Below are 24679 nucleotides of genomic sequence, written 5' to 3' on the forward strand. Positions count from 1 at the left end.
TACGGACATATTCAATCAATCCCTATACCAGTCTGCTGTTCCCACATGCTTCAAGAGGGCCACCATTGTTCCTGTTCACAAGAAAGCTAAGGTAACTGAGCTAAACGACTACCACCCCGTAGCACTCACTTCCGTCATCATGAAGTGCTTTGAGAGACTAGTCAAGGACCATATCACCTCCACCCTACCTGACACCCTAGACCCACTCCAATTTGCTTACCGCCCAAATAGGTCCACAGACGATGCAATCTCAACCACACTGCACACTGCCATAACCCATCTGGACAAGAGGAATACCTATGTGAGAATGCTGTTCATCGACTACAGCTCGGCATTCAACACCATAGTACCCTCCAAGCTCGTCATCAAGCTCGAGACCCTGGGTCTCGACCCCGCCCTGTGCAACTGGGTACTGGACTTCCTGACGGGCCGCCCCCAGGTGGTGAGGGTAGGCAACAACATCTCCTCCCCGCTGATCCTCAACACGGGGGCCCCACAAGGGTGCGTTCTGAGCCCTCTCCTGTACTCCCTGTTCACCCACGACTGCGTGGCCACGCACGCCTCCAACTCAATCATCAAGTTTGCGGACGACACAACAGTGGTAGGCTTGATTACCAACAACGACGAGACGGCCTACAGGGAGGAGGTGAGGGCCCTCGGAGTGTGGTGTCAGGAAAATAACCTCACACTCAACGTCAACAAAACTAAGGAGATGATTGTGGACTTCAGGAAACAGCAGAGGAACACCCCCTATCCACATCGATGGAACAGTAGTGGAGAGGGTAGCAAGTTTTAAGTTCCTCGGCATACACATCACAGACAAACTGAATTGGTCCACTCACACAGACAGCGTCGTGAAGAAGGCGCAGCAGCGCCTCTTCAACCTCAGGAGGCTGAAGAAATTTGGCTTGTCACCAAAAGCACTCACAAACTTCTACAGATGCACAATCGAGAGCATCCTGGCGGGCTGTATCACCGCCTGGTACGGCAACTGCTCCGCCCTCAACCGTAAGGCTCTCCAGAGGGTAGTGCGGTCTGCACAACGCATCACCGGGGGCAAACTACCTGCCCTCCAGGACACCTACACCACCCAATGTTACAGGAAGGCCATAAAGATCATCAAGGACATCAACCACCCGAGCCACTGCCTGTTCACCCCGCTATCATCCAGAAGGCGAGGTCAGTACAGGTGCATCAAAACTGGGACCGAGAGACTGAAAAACAGCTTCTATCTCAAGGCCATCAGACTGTTAAACAGCCACCACTAACATTGAGTGGCTGCTGCCAACACACTGACATTGACACTGACCCAACTCCAGCAACTTTAATAATGGGAATTGATGGGAAATGATGTAAATATATCACTAGCCACTTTAAACAATGCTACCTTATATAATGTTACTTACCCTACATTATTCATCTCATATGCATACGTATATACTGTACTCTATATCATCGACTGCATCCTTATGTAATACATGTATCACTAGCCACTTTAACTATGCCACTTTGTTTACTTTGTCTACATACTCATCTCATATGTATATACTGTACTCGATACCATCTACTGTATGCTGCCCTGTACCATCACTTATTCATATATCCTTATGTACATATTCTTTATCCCCTTACACTGTGTATAAGACAGTAGTTTTGGAATTGTTAGTTAGATTACTTGTTGGTTATTACTGCATTGTCGGAACTAGAAGCATAAGCATTTCGCTACACTCGCACTAACATCTGCTAACCATGTGTATGTGACAAATAAAATTTGATTTGATTTGATGGCAGCATTCGCGCAAAAGCTGAAAGCAAAAACCACCGCTTTTAATCATGGCAAGGTGACTGGAAACATGACCGAATACAAACAGTGCAGCTCTTCCCTCCGCAAGGCAATCACACAAGCAAAGCGTCAGTATAGAGACAAAATACAGTAGAGTCGCAATTCAACGGCTCAAACACGAGACGTATGTGATAGGGTCTACAGTCAATCACGGATTACAAAAAGAAAACCAGCCCCGTCGCGGACATCGACGTCTTGCTCCCAGACAAATTAAACAACTTCTTTGCCCGTGTTGAGGACAATACAGTTCCACTGACGTGGCCCACTACATAAGCCTGTGGGCTCTCCTTCTCCATGGCTAACGTGAGTAAAACATTTAAACGTGTTAACCCTCGCAAGGCTGCCGGTCCAGACAGCATCCCTAGCCGCGTCCCCAGAGCATAAGCAGACCAGCTGGCTGGTGTGTTTATGGACATATTCAATCAATCCCTGTCCCCATATGCTTCAAGATGGCCACCATTGTTATTGTTCCCAAAACAGCTAAGGTAACTGAACTCAATGACAATCGCTCCATTCCACTCACTTGTGTCATCATGAAGTGCTTTGAGAGACTAGCCAAGCATCATATCACCTTCACCCTACCTGGTAGACCCACTCCAATTTGCTAACCGCTACAATAGGTTCACTGATGATGCAATCGCCATCACACTGCACACTGCCCTATCCAATCTGGATAAGAGGAATACCTATGTAAGAATGATGCAGCTCAGCATTTAACACCATAGTACCCTCCAAGCTCGTCACCATAGTACCCTCCAAGACCCTTGTTCTCGACCCCACCCTGTGCAACTGGGTCCTGGACTTTCTGACGGGCCACCCCCAGGTGGAGAAGGTAGGAAGCAATGTCTCCACCCCGCTGATCCTCAACACTGAAGCCCCACAAGGGTATGTTCTCAGCCCTCTCCTGTACTCCCTGTTCACCCACAAATTGCATGGCCATGCACGGCTCCAACCCAATCATCAAGTTTGCAGACGACACTACAGTTGTAAGCTTGATTACCAACAACGACAAGACGGCCTACAGGGAGAAGGTGAGGGCCCTCGGAGTGTGGTGTCAGGAAAATAACTTCTCAATCAATGTCTACAAAACAAAGGAGATGATCGTGGACTTCAGGAAACAGCAGAGGGAGCACCCCCCAATCCACATTGACGGGACAGTAGTGGAGAAGATGGAAAGTTTTAAGTTCTTCGGCATACTCATCACGGAAAAACTGAAATGGTCCACCTACACAGACAGTGTGGTGACGAAGGCGCAACAGCTTCTCTTCAACCTCAGGAGGCTGAAGAAATTTGTCACGTAAAAAACTCACAAAGGTTTACACATGCACAATCGAGAGCATCCTGTGGTTGAGTGCAACGCTGATAGAGGAATTCTAGATTCCTATGTATTTTGTTGCCAAAACCAAATTCGCACTCGTTTCTAATTCATTAATGAGGTGTAAGTTCATTAATTATGCATGAAGTAGATCGAGACCAGTCTTAAAAGCCAGGTAAGAGTGTTTTATTCCAGAGAGTACTAAATGCTTACACACATTTCCACAGGTTATAAACTGAAAATGACGTCAGCGTTTTCCAAACGTTCCATTTCACAAACAGAGGGCCCCTCTAGCTCTTGAGCCCTCGCGTTATCAGCACGAAGTCAAGGCCAGTCAGCATAAATCAACATTCCCGACAATCTGGAGATGGCCCGTTCCCACCACCTGGAGATTTGTACAACTGAATGAACTAAGGAACAGACCTTCATTGTTACTAAATTCCTGACTACATTATATACAATTGGGAAAGGGAGCAAGAGAGAAAATTCACATGTACAGTACATTATAGCATTTGGACTAGTCAGTTCTGATTGGAATGTATACATAATTAGTCATTTCAACCATAATTTCCTCTATCAAACGCCTTCAACCACAAGGCTCTCCAGAGTGTAGTGCGGTCTGCACAACGCATTACCAGGGGCAAGCTACTTGCCCTTCAGGACACCTACTCCACCCGATGTCACAGGAAGGCCATAAAGATCATCAAGGACAACAACCACCCGGGCCACTGCCTGTTCACCCCGCTATCATCCAGAAGGTGAGGTCAGTACAGGTGCATCAAAGCTGGGACCGAGAGACTGAAAAACAGCTTCTATTTCAAGGCCATCAGACTGTTAAACAGTCATCACTAACATAGAGAGGCTGCTGCCAACATACAGACTCAAATCTCTGGCCACTTTAATAAATGGACTTAATAAAGGTATCACTAGTCACTTTAAATAACGCTACTTTAATCATGTTTACATATCCTACATTACTCATCTCATATGTACAGTGGGGCAACAATTTTGTTTCTGGTGTCCTTTGACAACTCTTTGGTCTTGGCCATAGTGGAGTTTGGAGTGTGACTGTTTGAGGTTGTGTACAGGTGTCTTTTATACTGATAACAACTTCAAACAGGTGCCATTAATACAGGTAACGAGTGGAGGACAGAGGAGCCTCTTAAAGAAGAAGTTACAGGTCTGTGAGAGCCAGAAATCTTGCTTGTTTGTAGGTGACCAAATACTTATTTTCCACCATAATTTGCAAATAAATTCATTAAAAATCCTACAGTGTGATTTTCTGGATTTTTTTTTTTCATTTTGTCTGTCATAGTTGAAGCATACCTATGATGAAAATTACAGGCTTCTCTCATCTTTTTAAGTGAGAGAACTTTCACAATTGGTGGCTGACTAAATACTTTTTTGCCCCACTCTATATACTGTATTCTATACCATCTACTGCATCTTGCCTATGCCGCGCGGCCATTGCTCATCCATATATTTATATGTACATAATCTTATTCATCCCTTTACATTTGTGTGTATAAGGTATTTGATTTGATTTGATAAATGATCACATACAGGCTTGGATTGTCCTCTAGCTACTCACAGAATTATTCACAAAACAGGTATCTGCTCTAGACAGGGGGAGAGGAAAAGGGAGAGAGAGGTGGAAAGGTGGTATTTATATATAGGAGTACAGTTGAAGTCAGAAGTTTACATACACCTTAGCCAAATACATTTAAACTCAGTTTTTAAACAATTCCTGACATTTAATCCAAGTAAAAATTCCCTGTATTAGGTCAGTTAGGATCACCAATTTATTTTAAGAATGTGACATGTCAGAATAATAGTAGAGAGAATGATTTATTTCAGCTTTTATTTCGTTCATCACATTCCCAGTGTGTCAGAAGTTTACATACACTCAATTAGTATTTGGTAGCATTGCCTTTAAATTGTTTAACTTGGGTCAAATGTTCTGCCCACAAATTCTCTATAGGATAGAGGTCAGGGCTTTGTGTTGGCCACTTCAATACCTTGACTTTGTTGTTTAAGCCATTTTGCCACAACTTTGGAAGTATGCTTGGGGTCATTGTCTATTTGGAAGACCCATTTGCGACCAAGCTTTAACTTCCTGGCTGATATCTTGAGATGTTGCTTCAATATATCCACATAATTTTCCATCCTCATTATAACATCTATTTTGTGAAGTGCACCAGTCACTCCTGCAGCAAAGCACCCCCAAAACATGATACTTGCACCCCGTGCTTCAAGGTTGGGATGGTGTTCTTCGGCTTGCAAGCATCCCCCTTTTTCCTCCAAAAATAACGATGGTCATTATGGCCAAACTGTTCGATTTTTGTTTCATCAGACCAGAGGACATTTCTCCAAAAAGTACAACCTTTGTCCCCATGTGCACTTGAAAACCGTAGTCTGGCTTTTTATGGCAGTTTTGGAGTAGTGGATTCTTCCTTGCTGAGCGGCCTTTCAGGTTATGTCGATATAGGACTCGCTTTACCTAGATATAGATACTTTTGTACCTGTTTCCTCCAGCATCTTCACAAGGTCCTTTGCTGTTGTTCTGAGATTGATTTGCACTTTTCTCACCAAAGTACGTTCATCTCTAGGAGACAGAATGCGTCTCCTTCCTGAGCGGTAGGACGGCTGCATGGTCACATGGTGTTTATACTTGAATACTATTGTTTGTACAGATAAACGTGGTACCTTCAGGCATTTGGAAATTGCTCCCGAGGAGGAACCAGATCATCTTGGCTGATTTCTTTTGATTTTCCCATGATGTCAAGAAAAGAGGCACTGAGTTTGAAGGTAGGCCTTGAAATACATCCACAGGTACACCTCCAATTGCCTCAAATGATGTCAATTAGCCTATCAGAAGCTTCTGAAGCCATGACATCATTTTCTGGAATTTTCCAAGCTGTTTAAAGGCACAACTTGGTGTATGTAAACTTTTGACCCACTGGAATTATGATTCAGTGAAATATAAGTGAAATAATCTGTCTGTAAACAATTGTTGGAAAAATGACTTGTGTCATGCACAAAGTAGATATTATAACCGACTTCCCAAAAATATAGTTTGTTAAACAAGACATTTGTGGAGTGGTTGAAAAACGAGATTTAATGACTCCAACCTAAGTCTATGTAAACTTCCGACTTCAACTGTATTTACGGTTGGCCTGCAGCCTGTAGTTATTGTAAATTAGCTAATGTGAATCACTGAGACTGAGAGAGTTGCCTATCACTTTACGGTTCTATTCACACACATATACGCACACACACACATGCATACACTTATATTGTGCTTTTTATCTCTACTCTAGGAACCCAGAGAGAGGCATCCACTTCCTGATCACGCGTGGTTTCGTCCCAGACACGCCCATGGGCGTGGCCCACTTCCTGTTACAGAGGAAGGGCCTAAGCCGACAGATGATTGGAGAATTCCTGGGGAACAGCAAGCTGCTCTTCAACAGAGACATCCTGGAGTGAGTCCACACACAAAATAAAGCACAAATATGTTTTACACATACACGCACATACACACACAGATGCATGCTCTAACACTGCAGAGAGCAGAGAGCCAGGAGAATGTGCTTTGCTTAGAGAAAAAATAGGTCACAGCACTCAGCACAATTTTCTTTCTCCCCATCTCTCTCCACCTTCTCTCCTTTTCTCTCTACTCCCCCTCTCTTCTTTTCTCTCTACTGCCCCTCTCTTCTTTTCTCTCTACTCCCCCTCTCTCCTTTTCTCTTCTCCTCTTTTCTCTCTACTCCCCCTCTCTTCTTTTCTTTCTATTCCCCCTCTCTTCTTTTCTCTCTACTCCCCCTCTCTTATTTTCTCTATACTCCCCCTCTCCCCCTCTCTTCTTTTCTCTCTACTCCCCCTCTCTTATTTTCTCTCTATTCCCCCCTCTCTTTTCTTTTCTCTCTTTTCTCTCCCCTCTCTTCTTTTCTCTCTACTCCCCCTCTCTTCTTTTCTCTCTACTCCCCTCTCTTCTTTTCTCTCTACTCCCCATCACTTCTTTTCTCTCTACTCGCCCTCTCTTCTTTTCTCTCTACTCCCCATCTCTTCTTTTCTCTCTACTCCCCATCTCTCCTCTTTTCTTCTTTTCTCTCTACTCCCCCTCTCTTCTTTTCTCTCTACTCCCCATCTCTTCTTTTCTCTCTACTCCCCATCTCTACCCTTTTCTTCTTTTCTCTCTACTCCCCCTCTCTTCTTTTCTCTCTACTCCCCCTCTCTTCTTTTCTCTCTACTCCCCATCTCTCCTCTTCTCTTCTTTTCTGTCTACTCCCCCTCTCTTATTTTCTCTCTACTCCCCCTCTCTTCTTTTCTCCGTACTCCCCCTCTCTTCTTTTCTCTGTACTCCCCCTCTCTTCTTTTCTCTCTACTCCCCATCTCTTCTTTTCTCTCTACTCCCCCTCTCTCCTCTTCTCTTCTTTTCTCTCTACTCCCCCTCTCTTCTTTTCTCTCTACTCCCCCTCTCTTCTTTTCTCTCTACTCCCCCTCTCTCCTCTTCTCTTCTTTTCTCTCTACTCCCGCTCTCTTCTTTTCTCTCTAATCCCCCTCTCTTCTTTTCTCTCTACTCCCCCTCTCTTCTTTTCTCTCTACTCCCCCTCTCTTCTTTTCTCTCTACTCCCCTCTCTTCTTTTCTCTCTACTCCCCCTCTCTTCTTTTCTCTGTACTCCCCCTCTCTTCTTTTCTCTGTACTCCCCCTCTCTTCTTTTCTCTCTACTCCCCTCTCTTCTTTTCTCTGTACTCCCCCTCTCTTCTTTTCTCTCTACTCCCCTCTCTTCTTTTCTCTGTACTCCCCCTCTCTTCTTTTCTCTCTACTCCCTCTCTTCTTTTCTCTGTACTCCCCCTCTCTTCTTTTCTCTGTACTCCCCCTCTCTTCTTTTCTCTCTACTCCCCCTCTCTTCCTTTCTTTTATTTTCTCTATACTCCCCCCTCTATCTCCCTTTCTTTTCCTTTATCCTTTGGGAGGAATATGTACTGTATAAGCACTTGTTAAGTGTGTGAGTAAATTTTTGCGTGTGTGTGCGTTTTCCAGGTCAGTGCTTCTGTAATGAAACTACGATTGAAAAAGGGGAAAAAAACGCCAAGAGCAGTTGTACACCCACCCTCTCTCACCCTCAGACACAAACACACAAAACAATGATGTCAACAGTGACATGAGAGAGACATACACAACTAACCTCTTCTCCCCCTGTCTCTAGCTGTGTGGTCGATGAGATGGACTTCTCTGGGATGGAGCTGGACGAGGCTCTGAGGAAGTTCCAGGCTCACATCAGAGTCCAGGGAGAGGCCCAGAAGGTGGAGAGACTCATTGAAGCTTTCAGGTCAGACCCATCAACCAATCACATCATACCCTCAGATTGATCAGCATATCAGGGTTACTCCAGGGGCAGACACTCTGGTTCTGGAGTATCACAAACAGCAAGTCCAACCTAGCACCACACCTGACCTGATTACTAAAAACTTCAGCAACTGAGCCAATCAATATCAGTAACTAGCTACATTCCAGCTGCCTAGTGGTCTCCCAGGTCTAAAACAACAAGTGTCCTGCCTCCAGGACCATGGTTTTAAGCTGTAGGGACAAAGTCCAACCTATCTGGGAGGGGGTAGTAAGATAGACAAGAAGTTACGGGAGTGTTATGTAACAGATGTCATGTCATCTGTCATAAGGGTGACATACGGTGACATAAGAAGTTATTTTAATGGAGGAATTATTCCGTGCCAGCAGGTGAGCATCTCTCATATGCAGATGTGAAGATAAGAACACTAGCTGGTGTTACGTAATCACACACACACAAACAGATCATTCCCAGTGTCAGAGTATTTGATGTGCAGCAGGAATCTCAGGAAACTGAACACTGACAAAGTGTATGTGTGTATATGCTTGGGAGGAGGGTTATACCGTACATCTCTTGTCAGGATGTAAGAACCCACAAGTGAACAGTATTAATGTCTGAAGTTGAGTTACTAGCTAATGATGGAGAAACTGTTTGTTTCTGAGACCATTACAGCAGAACAGCTTTTTGTCTCTTTTTCTTTCTTTCACTCTCTCTTTTTCATTGGACCTGTCTCTTTCTCTGTCTCTTTTTCCCTGCTCCCCTTCCCCCTGTCAGAGGTACTGCACAGATGTAGGATCTTCATTTGAGCCAGGAAAATAATCCAGCTGCAACAGAAAATGTGAATTACTATATGGATTACAATTATTGGAATTTCTTTGCAGGGGTTTATACATTTTCTCTTAGAGCAAATCAAGTCTGACATTCTAAAGTGGAAATTACTAAGTTTAGAAGTATTTTTAAACCTTGAATACACTACAGGTTTGCAAAATTCTCAGCAACAAAAGAGTATGTGTCGATACCTCTCTCTCCATCTCTCTACCTGTCCACCTCTACAGTCAGAGGTACTGTATGTGTAATCCTGAGGTGGTGCAGCAGTTCCATAACCCAGACACCATCTTCATCCTGGCCTTTGCTGTGGTCCTCCTCAACACTGACATGTACTCCCCTAACATCAAACCTCAACGCAAGATGGGCCTCAACGATTTCATACGCAACCTACGAGGTGACTGGGTGTCTGTGTGTCTGTCTGTTGTCAACAAACAGGGCCTAGCTTGTTAGGGGAGTTGTGTCTTTGTTTAGTTCTTCCTTCGGTGTGATTTCTGTGCCTACTGATAAAAGAACGAATCAAAATAATACAAACCCCATGGTGTTATTTTTGTGACAGTGTGTGTGTGTGTGTGTGTGTGTGTGTGTGTGTGTGTGTGTGTGTGTGTGTGTGTGTGTGTGTGTGTGTGTGTGTGTGTGTGTGTGTGTGTGTGTGTGTGTGTGTGTGTGTGTGTGTGTCGGTGTGTGTGTCGGTGTTTGTGTGTGTGTCGGTGTGTGTGCGTGTGTTTATGAGTGTGACTCAGTATAATGAGCTGCAGAAGCCTTGCAACATTTATGACAGCGTTTCTGAGACACAGGAGGGGTTATTTATAGAACTGACACACAATGCTTTGAATATTTGAATACAACACATGACCATTTTCATCTGGACTGGCCCATATCATTAGAGTGGCAGGATCAGGGCTGGTCAGTGTATAGAACACACCAAACCAGGGACAAGTGAGAGGAGTCATGTTCTAATAATGCCACTTTAAAAATGCCACTTTAATAATGTTTACATATCTTGCATTACTCATCTCATATGTATATACTGTATTTTATACCATCTATTGCATCTTGCCTATGCCGCTCTGTCATTGCTCATCCATATGTTTATATGTATATATTCTTATTCCATTCCTTTATTTAGATGTGTGTGTATTAGGTATCTGTTGTGGAATTGTTTGATATTACTTGTTAGATATTGCTGCACTGTCAGAACTAGAAGCACAAGCATTTCGCTACACTCGCAATAACATCTGCTAACCATGTGTATGTGACCAATACAATTTGATTTGATTTGATTTTGGAATGGGGGCTTCTCTCCTGACTAGAACACAACACAAGGTCTCCCTCTAGTGGTGAGATAGAGCCACAGCATATCTACTGTTGACAGATAGGGATGCTACTAACTACCAGGCAATCCTGTCCTGTCCTGCAACGAGTCTAAACCAGGGATGGAGTAAATTCAGCTATTACTTTATTTTGTGAATTTCCTCTGTAGTTCCTCCTGTGTGACTAGTAGTGTGTGTCCCTGTTCCCTTAGGAGTGGACGACGGAGCAGACATCCCCAGGGAGATGGTGACAGGGATCTATGAGAGGACCCAGCAGAGAGAGCTACGCTCCAACGAAGACCACGTCACCTACGTCAGCCGTGTGGAACAGTCCATACTGGGCATGAAGACGGTGAGTTGGTGGGTTTGGGTGTGTGTGTGTCAGATAGCTAGACAGAAAGTGAGAGGGAGAGAGAGAGTGGTGCGTGTGTGTGTTGTGTGTCTGAAAGAGAGATGGAGAGAGAGTAAGAGAGTTTGAGGGAGAGGTGTGTGCATGTGTGTGAGAGAGTGGTGAGTGTGTGTGTGTGTGTTAACCCCATGGTGTGTGTTAAGCCCATGGTGTGTGTGTTAACCTCATGGTATGTGTATGTGTGTTAAACCCATGGTGTGTGTGTGTGTTTTTTAACTCCATAGTGTGTGTGTTAATCCCATGGTGCGTGTGTGTTAAACCCATGGTGTATGTGTGTGTTAAACTCATGGTGTGTGTATATGTGTGTGTTTAGCCCATGGTGTGTGTGTGTTAACCCCATGGTGTGTGTGTTTGTTAAGCCAGTGGTGTGTGTTTGTTAAGCCCGTGGTGTGTGTGTGGGTTAACCCCATGGTGTGTGTGTGTTAACCCCATGGTGTGTGTGTTTGTTAAGCCCGTGGTGTGTGTGTTTGTTAAGCCTGTGGTGTGTGTGTGGGTTAACCCCATGGTGTGTGTGGGTTAACCCCATGGTGTGTGTGTGTGTGTTAACCTCATGGTGTGTGTGTTTAGCCTGTGGTGTGTGTGTGTTTCTTTGTAGATTCTGTCTGTGCCCCACCGTAGGCTGGTGTGCTGCTGTCGTCTGTTTGAGGTGGCAGACTTCAACAAACCCCTGAAACAGAAACTGGCCAACACCCAGAGAGAGGTGTTCCTGTTCAACGACCTCATACTTGTGAGAACACACACAAGCACGCACCCGCATACACACGCACGCGAGTAGTGTTATTTTGTGTAGTAACAGTATGTGTATGTGTACTGATGGTATAGCTTATGTTCATTCTGCTATTTCCTCACACAGATCCTGAAGCTGTGTCCCAAGAAGAAGACTTCTGCCTCCTACACCTTCTGTAAAGCCATGGGTCTACTGGGCATGCAATTCCACCTCTTCAGTAACGAATGTAATTTCTATACTACTACTACTACTACCACTACTACCACTACTACCACTACTACTACTACTACTACCACTACTACCACTACTACCACTACTACTACTACTACTACTACTACTACTACTACTACTACTACTACTACTACTACTACTACTACTACTACTGTCCAATACTACTACTACTACTACTGTCCAATACTACTACTACTACTACTACTACCACTACTACTACTACTACTACTACTACTACTACTACTACTACTACGACTACTACTACTTCTACTACTACTAATACTGTCCAATACCACTACTACTACCACTACTACTACTACTACTACTACCACTAGTACCACTACTACTACTACTACTACTACTACTACTACTACTACTACTACTACTACTACTACTGTCCACTACTACTACTACTACTACTACTACTGTCCAATACTACTACTACTACTACTACTACTACTACCACTACTACTACTACTACTACTACTACTTCTACTACTACTAATACTGTCCAATACTACTACTACTTCTACCACTACTACTACTACTACTACTACTACTACTACTGCTACCACTACTACTACTACTACTACTACTACTACTACTACTACTACTACTACTACTAATACTACTACTACTACTACTACTACTACGGTCCAATACTACTACTACTACTACTACTACTACTACCACTACTGTTTAATACTACTACTACTACTACTACTACTACTACCACTACTACCACTACTACTACTACTACTACTACTACTACTACTACTACTACCACTACTACTACTACTACTACTACTACTACTACTACTACTACTGTCCAATACTACTACTACTACTACTGTCCAATACTACTACTACTACTACTACTACTACATTTACATTACATTTACATTTAAGTCATTTAGCAGACGCTCTTATCCAGAGCGACTTACAACTACTACTACTACTACTACTACTACTACTACTACTACTACTAATACTGTCCAATACTACTACTACTACCACTACTACTACTACTACTACCACTAGTACCACTACTACTACTACTACTACTACTACCACTACTACTACTACTACTACTACTACTACTACTACTACTACTACTGTCCAATACTACTACTACTACTACTACTACTACTACTGTCCAATACTACTACTACTACTACTACTACTACCACTACTACTACTACTTCTACTACTTCTACTACTACTAATACTGTCCAATACTACTACTACTTCTACCACTACTACTACTACTACTACTACTACTACTACTACTACTGCTACCACTACTACTACTACTACTACTACTACTACTACTACTACTACTACTACTACTACTACCACTACTACTAATACTACTACTACTACTACTACTACTACTACTACTACTACGACTACTACTACGGTCCAATACTACTACTATTACTACTACTACTACCACTACTGTTTAATACTACTACTACTACTACTACTACTACTCCTACCACTACTACTACTACTACTACTACTACCACTACTTCTGTCCAATACTACTACTACCACTACTACTACTACTGTACTATAACACTGTACTTCTACATACATAGCTAATTATGAGCTGTGACATTGTCCAGAGTCCAGACTATATATGTGTGTGTGTGTGTGTGTGTGTGTGTGTGTGTGTGTGTGTGTGTCCAGACTATGCTCATGGCATCACCATGTTGAGTCCGTTCTCGTCAGAGAAGAAGCAGATGGTGAGTTTCTGCTCCCCCAGTGGAGAGGAGCTCAGGAAGTTCACAGAGGAGCTACGAGAGTCCATCACTGAGGTCAACGAGATGGAGCAGATACACATTCAATGTGAGCACACACACACACGCACACGCACACACACGCACATGCACACACACACTTTATGTAATATATGGTCATATATCACTGTCTACAGGGGAGCTGAAGAGAGAACAGGGGGTGCAGACTCACACCCCCCACACCAACGGAGGACAGATGGGCACACTCAGTCGACACACAGGATCCCCCACAGGTAACAGACAAACACTAAGTTAGCAACTAGCACCACACACCAATCTGTGTCTCTGAGTGTCACTTCTGTGTTTCTCCCCTCAGCCCAGAAAGATCCGTATGACAAGACTAGCAACAACACTGTGGAGGTGAGTCACATACACACAGTGTATTTTTGTTAGCAAAGATACAGACAGGTGAGGAGTAAAGGAGACCCTCGTCATCTCCCTCCAGCTCTGTGTGACTCAGAGCGACACAGCCACAACTGTAGGGCTAGATTTAACCTTCAGCTTTCTGCTAACAGGGGGCAGTAATGAACTATTAGCCACCTGCTAATGCACGGTGAGCTATTACCCTCCTGCTAACAGAACATCTGCTTCCCAGCCATCATAAGCTTTTCTAAGCCCTGTTGGCCCTGCTAGAAAACCATCTCCATGGCCAGACTCAGTGTCTGTGTATGCATGCATGCATGAGTATGATTTTTAAAATGGCGCTGGAGGAGATTGCTGCCGTTTTACGGGCTCCTAACCAGTTGTGCTATTGTGTGTTTTTTTGCATTATTTGTAACTTATTTTGTACATAATGTTTCTGCCACCATCTCTTATGACCGAAAAGAGCTTCTGGATATCAGAACAGCGATTACCCACCTCGTAACGAGTCGGACACGAAGGATTTACTTCAGACACCAGACAAGGCCCAAATCCCCGTCATTTGCATTAAGAAGAGACGGAGATATAGGTCGGGGTGCCTTATAAGAATCTGACGGCGAGTGGGTAACCTCCTCTAACATCAGTCCTATTAGCCAACGTGCAATCAATCATTGGATAATAAACTGGATGAGCTCGGATCAAGACTATTCTATCAACGGGACATTAAAAACTGTAATATGTTATGTTTCACCCATTTGTGGTTGAATGACGACATGGATAACATACAGCTGACTGGGTTTTCCGTGCATCGGCAAGATAGAACAGATAGACAAGGGGTGGCGGTCTGTGTCTATTTGTCAATAACAGCTGGTGCACAAAGTCTAATATTAATGAAGTCTCAAGGTTTTACTCGCCTGAGGTAGAGTATCTCAACTGTAGACCACACTATGTACTAAGAGAGTTTTCATCTATATATTTCATAGCTGTCTACTTACCACCACAAACCAATGCAAGAAAATGCTCATCCAGAGGTGGCGCTCCTAGTGGCCGGGACTTTAATGCAGGGAAACTTAAATCCATTTTACTTAATTTCTACCAGCATGTTACATTTTCAACCAGAGAAAACTCTAGACCACCTTTACTCCACACTCAGAGACGTGTACAAAGCACTCCTTAGCCCTCCAATTGGCAAATCTGACCATAAATATATCATCCTGATTCCTGCTTACAAGCAAAAACTAAAGCAGGAAGTACCAGTGACACGCATAATATGGAAGTGGCCAGATGACGCAGATGCTAAGCTACAGGACTATTTTGCTAGTACAGACTGGAATATGTTCTGGGATTCTTCCGATGGCATTGAGGAGTTCACCACATCAGTCACTGGCTTCATCAATAAGTGCATTGATGATGTCGTCCCCACAGTGACCGTACGTACATACCCCAACCAGAAGCCAAGGATTACATGCAACATTTGCACTGAGCTAAAGGGTAGAGCTGCCGCTTTCAAGGAACGGGACTCTAACCCGGACGCTGATAAGAAATCCCGCTATGCCCTCCGACGAAGGCAAAGCGTCAATACAGGACTAAGATTGAATCGTACTACAATGGCTTCAACGCTCGTCGGATGTGGCAGGGCTTGTAAACTATTACGGACTACAAAGGGAAGCACAGCCGTGAGCTGCCCAGTGACTACCAGACAAGCTGAATTACTTCTATGCGCCTTCAAGGCAAGCAACACTGAAGCATGCATGAGAGCACCAGCTGTTCCGGATGACTGTGTGATCAAGCTCTCCGTAGCCGATGTGAGTATGACCGATAAACAGGTCAACATTCACAAGGCCGGGGGGCCAAATGGATTACCAGGACGTATATCCCGAGCATGCACTGACCAACTGGCAAGTGTCTTCACTGACATTTTCAACTTGTCCCTGACTGAGTCTGTAATAGCAACATATTTCAAGCAGACCATCATAGTCCATGTGCCCAAGAACACCAAGGTAACATACCTAAATGACTACCGCCCTGTAGCACTCACGTCTGTAGTCATGAAGTGCTTTGAAAGGCTGGTCTGGACTCACATCAACACCATTATCCCAGACACCCTAGGCCCACTCCAATTTGCATATCGCCCCAACAGATCCACTGATGACGCAATCTCTATTGCACTCCACACTGCCCTTTCCCACATGGACAAAAGGAACACCTACGTGAGAATGCTATTCATTGACTACAGCAACACTTAAGCATGCATGAGAGCACCATTAGTTCAACACAACAGTGCCTTCAAAGCTCATAATTAAGCTAAGGACCCTGGAATTAAACAGCCCTCTCTGCAACTGAATCCTGGAATTCCTGACGTGCCGCCCCCAGGTGGTACTGGTAAGGAACAACACATCTGCCACGCTGATCCTCAACACGGGAGCCCCTCAGGGGTGCGTGCTTAGTCCCCTCTGTACTCCCTGTTCACCCATTACTGCATGGCCAAGCACGACTCCAACACCATCATTTAGTTTGCCAACAACACAACAGTGGTATGCCTGATCACCGACAACAATGAGACCTGGCAATGTGGTGCCAGGATAACAACCACTCCCTCAACGTGATCAAGTCAAAGGAGATAATCGTGGAGATAATCGTGGACTACAGGAAAAGGAGGGCCGAACACGCCCCCATTCTCATACATATTACCTCAATTACCTCAACTAACCGGTGCTCCTGAACATTGACTCTGTACCGGTACCCCCTGTATATAGCCTTGTTACTGTTATTTTATGGTTGCTCTTTAATTTGAATGTTTTATTGTTTTCTTCAGTTTATTTAGTAAATACTTTCTTAACACTTATTTTTTCTTAAAACTGCATTGTTAGTTCAGGTTTTCTAAGGAAGCATTTCACCGTAATGTGTACACCGGTTGTATTCAGCGCATGTGAAAAATACAATTTGATTTGATTTAAATCAAGCCCAGTTACTCCACTCTAAATGACCTCTCTACAGAACTAGCAGCTCCCAACCCAACCTCCCCACCAAGACCTAACTCTTAGTCAGTTCTTTAGAGTTGCATATATCTTGGCTGCAGGTAGCATAGTGATAAGAGAGTTGGGCCAGTAACCGAAAGGTCGCTGATTCTAATCCCCGAGCCGACTTGGTGAAAAATCGGTCAATGTGTCTATGCTCCTGTAAATTGCTGCGGATAAGAGTGTCTGCTAAATGATGTAAATGTAAAAATCTTTGTTAGGGAGACATTGTGTGTGTGTTCGCTCCCTGCATGCTGCCATTGTGTCTAACCCACCAGAGGGCTGCTGTAGGCTGCGTTCAGGCTGGTAACTCCTCATGCCATTCTCTGGCTGTTTCTAAACTAGGTGTCAATTCACAATAGGCTGCTGCAGACCTACCACATGACCCAGGCCAGCCCTGATAGGCTGCTTCAGACCTACCATGTGACCAGTCCTGACTCCACCCAACTGGCTCTGGCAGCACCCCTGGCAATGCTTAGCCCCACCCACCCTGGAGAACTCCGCCCAGACACCCTCATTCAATGCCAGCAGATCGTCAAGGTGATTGTTGTGGACCAGAGCGGCCAGGGGCGAATGGAAGCCTTCCTCAGTCAAGGAAGCCCCGCCTCCCACCACCGCCTCATCCAATCAGCGATGTCCACACCAGTACGGATCAGAGAGGGATCTGAGCCCCCTCTGCCTCCCCCTCCTCCCCCTACAACCACCCCCACCAGTACTGTCCCCCCGATTCCCCCTACCCCCTTCCACACACCCTTCCTCACCCCCTGCGCAGACGCAACTCTAGTGGTTCCCGCAGCCTCGTCTGACATATGTCCCCTGATCCTACCACACCTAATCCTCTGTCCTCTGAACTTTTGTTAAACAGTGATATACTGGGAGAAACACACACAACACAAACACTCATAGACAAAGATAGAGAGGGAAAGGGTGAGACGAGGAAGGGAGGAAGAGAATAAGGGAGGTAAGGAAGTCAGCTGAGAGAGAGGGAATAAGCCGAGAAATAGAGTGGGAGAAAATGGAGAGGTTTCAAATCAATATAAATTCAAAGTCATCTAACAATGTAATGTGTATTTTTGATTATGATGTAGTTTTGACAACATTTCTAAAGATAGATTTTCTAATCTGACAGCTCTTGTGACACAGTGTCATCTGTACATATCTATATCTGTACCTGGCTTTAGAAAGAACACTCTAGGATGCCCCTCTCACCCCCTGATCATAACCCTGCCCTGATATCACACAGCTGATGCAACAAAGGGAATTCCTCGCAGTGAATGGAACTGTCTGGACATAGAGACATACAGTTGAAGTCGAAAGTTAACATACACCTTAGCCAAATACATTTAAACTCAGTTTTTCCACAATTCCTGACATTAATCCTAGTACAAATTCCCTGTCTTAGGTCAGTTAGAATCACCACTTTATTTTAAGAATGTGAAATGTCAGAATAATAGTAGAGAGAATGATTTATTTCAGCTTTTATTTTGTTCATCACATTCCCAGTGGGTCAGAAGTTTACATACACTCAATTAGTATTTGGTAGCATTGCCTATAAATTGTTTAACTTGGGTCAAACGTTTTGGGTAGCCTTCCACAAGCTTCCCACAATAAATTGGGTGAATTTTGGCCCATTCCTCCTGACAGAGCTGGTGTAACTGAATCAGGTTTGTAGGCCTCCTTGCTCGCACATGCTTTTTCAGTTCTGCCCTCAATAGGATTTAGGTCAGGGCTTTGTGATGGCCACTCCAATACCTTGACTTTGTTGTCCTTAAGCCATTTTGCCACAACTTTGGAAGTATGCTTGGGGTCATTGTCCATTTGGAAGACCCATTTGCGACCAAGCTTTAACTTCCTGACTGATGTCTTGAGATGTTGCATCAATATATCCACATACTTTTCCTCCCTCATAATGCCATCTATTTTGTGAAGTGCACCAGTCCCTACTGCAGCAAAGCACCCCCACAACATGATGCTGCCACCCCCGTGCTCCACGGTTGGGATGGTGTTCTTCGGCTTGCAAGCTTCCACCTTTTTCCTCCAAACATAACGATGGTCATTTTGGCCAAACAGTTCTATTTTGTTTCATCAGACCAGAGGACATTTCTCCAAAAAGTATGATCTTTGTCCCCATGTGCAGTTTTTTTATGGCAGTTTTGGAGCAGTGGCTTCTTCCTTGCTGAGCGGCCATTCAGGTTCTGTCGATATAGGACTCGTTTTACTGTGAATATAGATACTTTTGTACTTGTTTCCTCCAGCATCTTCACAAGGTCCTTTGCTGTTGTTCTGGAATTGATTTGTAGTACTAGGAGACAGAATGAATCTCTTTCCTGAGCGGTATGACGGCTGCGTGGTCCCATGGTGTTTATACTTGCATATTATTGTTTGTACAGATGAACGTGGTACCTTCCGGCGTTTGGAAATTGCTCCCAAGGATGAACCAGACTTGTGGAGGTTTACAATTGTTTTTCTGAGGTCTTGGCTGATTTCTTTTGATTTTCCCATGATGTCAAGAAAAGAGGCACTGAGTTTGAAGGTAGGCCTTGAAATACATCCACAGGTACACCTCCAACTGAATCAAATGATGTCAATTAGCCTATCAGAAGCTTCTGAAGCCATGACATAATTTTCTGGAATTTTCCAAGCTGCTTAAAGGCACAGTCAACTTGGTGTATGTAAACATCTGACCCACTGGAATTGTGATACAGTGAATTATAAGTGAAATAATCTGTCTATAAACAATTGTTGGAAAAATTACTTGTGTCATGCACAAAGTAGATGTCCTAACCGACTTGCCAAAACTATAGTTTGTTAACAAGAGATTTGTGGAGTGGTTGAAAAACGAGTTTTAATGACTCCAACCTAAGTGTATGTAAACTTCTGACGCCAACTGTATCACCTCCATCACATCATCAACTCTCACCTAGGGTTTTAGCTTTCCTCCTTGGCACGCTGTGTTTTGTGTTATAAGATGATAATGAGATGCTAAAACTACTTTTGATCCTGAAGAAGTGAGTATGTCAGAGCAGCAGGGAGGGAAGACTGTTTCTCTTGAATCCTGGTTTACAGTGTCTGACTTCTATATCTGTGTGGGAGTGTGTGTGCATGTGAAGGTATCGGGGTGTGATAGTGTGTGACAGTGTGTGTGTGTGTGTGTGCGCGCGCTTGTATGCGGGCGTGTGTGAATACCATTGTTATCATCTCTGAGGTTTTGTTACATGGGTCCAAGCCTCACACTCAGGTAAACACCAGTACTGACGACAATCTCATTTGATCTGCTACTTGTCAACTTTTAATCTTATTAATGACGTTCATATGATTAGTTCATAAAAACATTAATGTTGAATCTTATTAATTGATCATGTTCTAACATTCTAGCTTATTAGTCCTGTTGAATATTTAGTCTCACGTTGTGAATCTATACCCATTCTTTATCCATTCTCACATGATTAACCTGTTCTACTCTTCACTGGACTGCTTGTCCCACAGGGATGTATATACACAACAAGTACACACACACACACACACACACACACACACACACACACACACACACACACACACACACACACACACACACACACACACACACACACACACACACACACACACACACACACACACACACACACACACACACACACACACACACACACACATACATACACACACACACACACACAGAGAGAGAGAGCATTAAACCAGAGAATGACTTACGAAGTAAGATATTTGTCAGAGTATTACGTATGTTTGATGATTATTACTGATTGTGGTAACATCTCTTCCTTCCCCTCTCTCTGAGGGCTGTGACACGTGGTGACCCACGGAGGCTGAAGTATCGCACCATAATGGATATGTGTATATAGGTGATTTATAGATTTAACATAGAAATAACGGACACAGTGCTGATGTGTGTATTTATATAGAGGGGAGGAAATTGTATTTAACTTGGACAAGAAAAGAAATCGATTTGTTTTTCCAACTATGGGCGCAACAGAACCCACTGTTACCACGGGAGACAGAACAGGCACCATGGAAACATACACAGAGATGACATCACTAAATTATCATAGTTAGAGTTATAGTGGTTGTGATCACGCTAACGTAAGCATTAGATGGTTTAGTGGAAAATAAGCAGGAATCATAGTAGACATTTTAGCATGTTCTAAAGCCCTTATATATTATCGCCCTAACCCTAGCTCTGAGTCTGGCTCACCTGTCCTTCTTGGAGATGTGTTACACTATTGAGCACCTGTGCACCGACACACTTATAAAGTATCTACTAAGAGAATATCATGTTTATAACAAGTGTTTACTACTGGAATATTTCTAAAGATTTGTTTGAAATTAATTAAAGAATAAAGTAGTTTGTACTCTGCCTTGAGTCCTGTGTGTGTGTGTGTGTTATACTGTACACACAGTTTCTCAGACTTTCTCAGGGTGTAATTTCGTGTCCACTAAACAGCTCACATTGCACAAGATGCCAGACAGACCAACAGAGAGATCGATAGATATGCAGACTGATAAGACAGACAGGTGAGTAGAGGAGTTGATTTTACTTGTCCAAAACACAGATGTAGAACACTCAGAGAAATCACATGAAATAAACCATAACACCCCACAAATATATTATCCCCCAAACACGATGATAGTAACACGATGATAGTAACATAGTAACACAGTGACACAAACAGATGAACACAGTGACAACACTTATTTGGCTGAACAACTTAAATGTACAAAAACATGGTACAAGAATATAATAAAATACACAGTGGTATGACTAGTGCAAGATACCTGTATACTTACATGTGTGATATATATAGCCTATATATTAGGGCTGTCAAATTAAGAAAAAAAATGTAATCGTGTTAATCACAGGATTTGCTGTGATTAATCGGCATTGCTAAAATTGGGCTGTAATTTAAGATTATTCATACAAAAAGCATTACAAAAATATTGACGTCTTGATTTTGTCCAAAGTAACAATAATTAAAATCAGGTCAATTGATAAAACACACGTTCTTTAACCTCAATGTCAACTTGTTTGGACATCGCATTGTGGTTTTTAGCTGTATGCATGATGTATTTTGGATGTTTTCATTCTATTTTCAACACTTTCAGACGTGATTAAACGCGTTAACAAAAAAATGTGTGCACTAAAATGACAAAAAGTGAACTTGAGTTAACTGGTTAACTCTGACAGCCCTACTATATATATACACATGTATCTCCCACTCTTTCTGTTCTGCCTGAGGACATAGAAAAGATGCAGGGCTCCAAGAGGATTGCAATGCTGTGTTGATTCAGGCCAGGGAACCACCAGGTTCTGTTGGGTGGTTTTGACTCTCCTGCCAGAAAAGGGCAACTTCTCTCCTTCCTCTCTCCCTCCCTCCCTCCCTCTTTCTCTCCCTCTATCTCTGGTTGACCAATCCATCTGACAAACAGTCAGTATGTCCAGGATTTGGCCCCATGACTCAGGAATAGGTGTGTTTATCAGGTGTGAAGTTGACTGAGAGGTTCTCAGCCTTTACATCGTAGTCTCCTCCCATTCCAGTTCAACATCACCTGCAAGAGAACAAAAGAGTAGAGATGTGAAATGTGCGTTTATGACTTGTGTGTCTGCTAGCGTATGTGTGTGTGTGTGTGTGTGCGTCTGCTCACCCTCCATAGCGTCCAGTGAGTCCATCTTCTCCAGAGCAGAGTAGTTAACAAACCAGATGGACTGGCTGTTTCCTTTACTGTTCAGCAGGTCCAGAGTACTTTGGTGTAAGAACATATACTGGGCCTGAGGACATGCATGCATACACTTGGTAAGATTATGTCAGGCTCTCTACAGGTTTGAATACATCAGGACAACAGGGGGAAACTAGATCATACTATAAGGTATCATATCCATATCACAGTCAGAATATTTCATTATTTTATGATACATGTTGTATAAAGATATATTTCTCACCAGGTTCTGCACCATACACATCCTCTCACTGCGGAGTTCAGCCACCAGACCGTAGATGTCCACAAAGTCGTGATCACTAACGTGTTGGATCAGGTGATCCAGCGCTATAAACACTCCTGTCCTGCCCACACCAGCACTGCAGTGCACCACTATAGTGGTGTTCTCATGCCTGTTGGCTCTGATGGCTCGAACAAACTGTATGAGTGTGGTGCTGGACTCGGGTACACCATGCTCTGGCCAGGAGGTGTAGTTGAAGTGGTGAACCACCATGTAGTCCCCATGCTAGGGAGAGAAAGAAAGAGAGAGAGGGGGAGAACAATGTTTATCAAGAGGGAAACTGTGAAAACTTAGTTATTCTGGGGTTCTCGTGTGTCTATGTGTGTGTGTGTTACCCTCTCCACTTTGAGAGCTCGGACGGTCCAGTCAGGATAGACGTCCTCTGTCAACTTGGTGATGATGATGTCCCCAAATACTGTCACCGGCTTATTATCTTCTGGCCAGTACTGGTGACACCGGATCTACACACACACACAATTGGTGACAGCGGATCTAAACAGACATTCAACCCTGACACTACTAGAACTTTGGTCCGGTCCTTACCCTTCCTTTCTCATAGCACTGTGTGAGCATAGCAATGGTTTGTGTGCGAGTCTCCCAGATCATCCTCCAGAAGTCAGCCACAGTACCGGGGAGAGGACCCTGGGTCGCTATGAACTCACTGGGACACAGATAGCCCTATTGAGGGAGAAGGAGATGCAGCAAGAGAGAGAATCTTATAGTCAGAACTGAGCAAAGTCGCAAATCTCCAGTTATTTTTATTTCATTTTTTACTTTTACCCCCCTTTTAATCATATCCAATTGGTAGTTACGATCTTGTCTCATCGCTGCACCTCCCCTACGGACTCGGGAGAAGCAAAGGTCAAGAGCCATGCGTCCTCTAAAACACGACCCTGCCAAACCGCACTGCTTCTTGACCCACTGCTTGCTTAACCCGGAAGCCAGTCGCACCAATGTGACGGAGGAAACACCGTCCAACTGATCAGCTTGCAGGCACTGGGCCCGCCACAAGGAGTCACTAGAGCACGATGAGACAAGGAAATCCCAGCCGGCCAAACCCTCCCGTAACCTGGACGACGCTGGGCCAATTGTGCGCCGCCCCATGGGTCTCCCGTTCACAGCCGGTTGTGACAGAGCCTGGGATCAAACCCACAAGTCTCCAGTTTTGTAGTAAACAAAATTGGAGTGTTTAGAAGGCAAGGTTCAAGAGGTGATGACATTTTCTCTAAAAGCATGAGTGTTCTCTTTCCTGTGTGTGTGTGTGTTAAGGGATTTTTTTATCAATAATCAATTCCTTTAACAGTGTGTGTGTGTGTGTGTGTGTGAGAGACTCACTGAGATGAAGCTAGCGTTGATGTAGTCAGATCCAGGCAAGCCAGGTTCAGACAGCAGCTTAACACGGTTGTTGTTGTCTGTAGAGGAGAGAGTGTGTTAGGCTGTGTGTGTTTGTTACGCTTAGTGTGTGTGCATGCATGT

General features: G+C 43.9%; 1 protein-coding gene and 1 pseudogene across 1 annotated transcript in view; one reads left to right on the forward strand and one right to left on the reverse strand.

The window, feature by feature from the left end:
• Nucleotides 1-21565, forward strand: part of LOC115134865 (IQ motif and SEC7 domain-containing protein 3-like) — a 37476-nt pseudogene extending 15911 nt beyond the window's left edge.
• A 157-nt stretch (nucleotides 21566-21722) lies between these two features.
• The window catches only part of LOC115134866 (phosphatidylinositol phosphatase PTPRQ-like), a 67828-nt gene continuing 64871 nt past the window's right edge, over nucleotides 21723-24679 (reverse strand). The window contains 6 exon segments of the mRNA XM_065022499.1: nucleotides 21723-22755; nucleotides 22852-22975; nucleotides 23147-23428; nucleotides 23539-23664; nucleotides 23747-23881; nucleotides 24539-24615. Coding sequence (XP_064878571.1) covers nucleotides 22718-22755; nucleotides 22852-22975; nucleotides 23147-23428; nucleotides 23539-23664; nucleotides 23747-23881; nucleotides 24539-24615 — 782 coding nt within the window. The 3' untranslated portion in view covers nucleotides 21723-22717.

Source organism: Oncorhynchus nerka, linkage group LG9a, assembly GCF_034236695.1.
Source record: "Oncorhynchus nerka isolate Pitt River linkage group LG9a, Oner_Uvic_2.0, whole genome shotgun sequence".
Lineage (NCBI taxonomy): Eukaryota > Metazoa > Chordata > Actinopteri > Salmoniformes > Salmonidae > Oncorhynchus > Oncorhynchus nerka.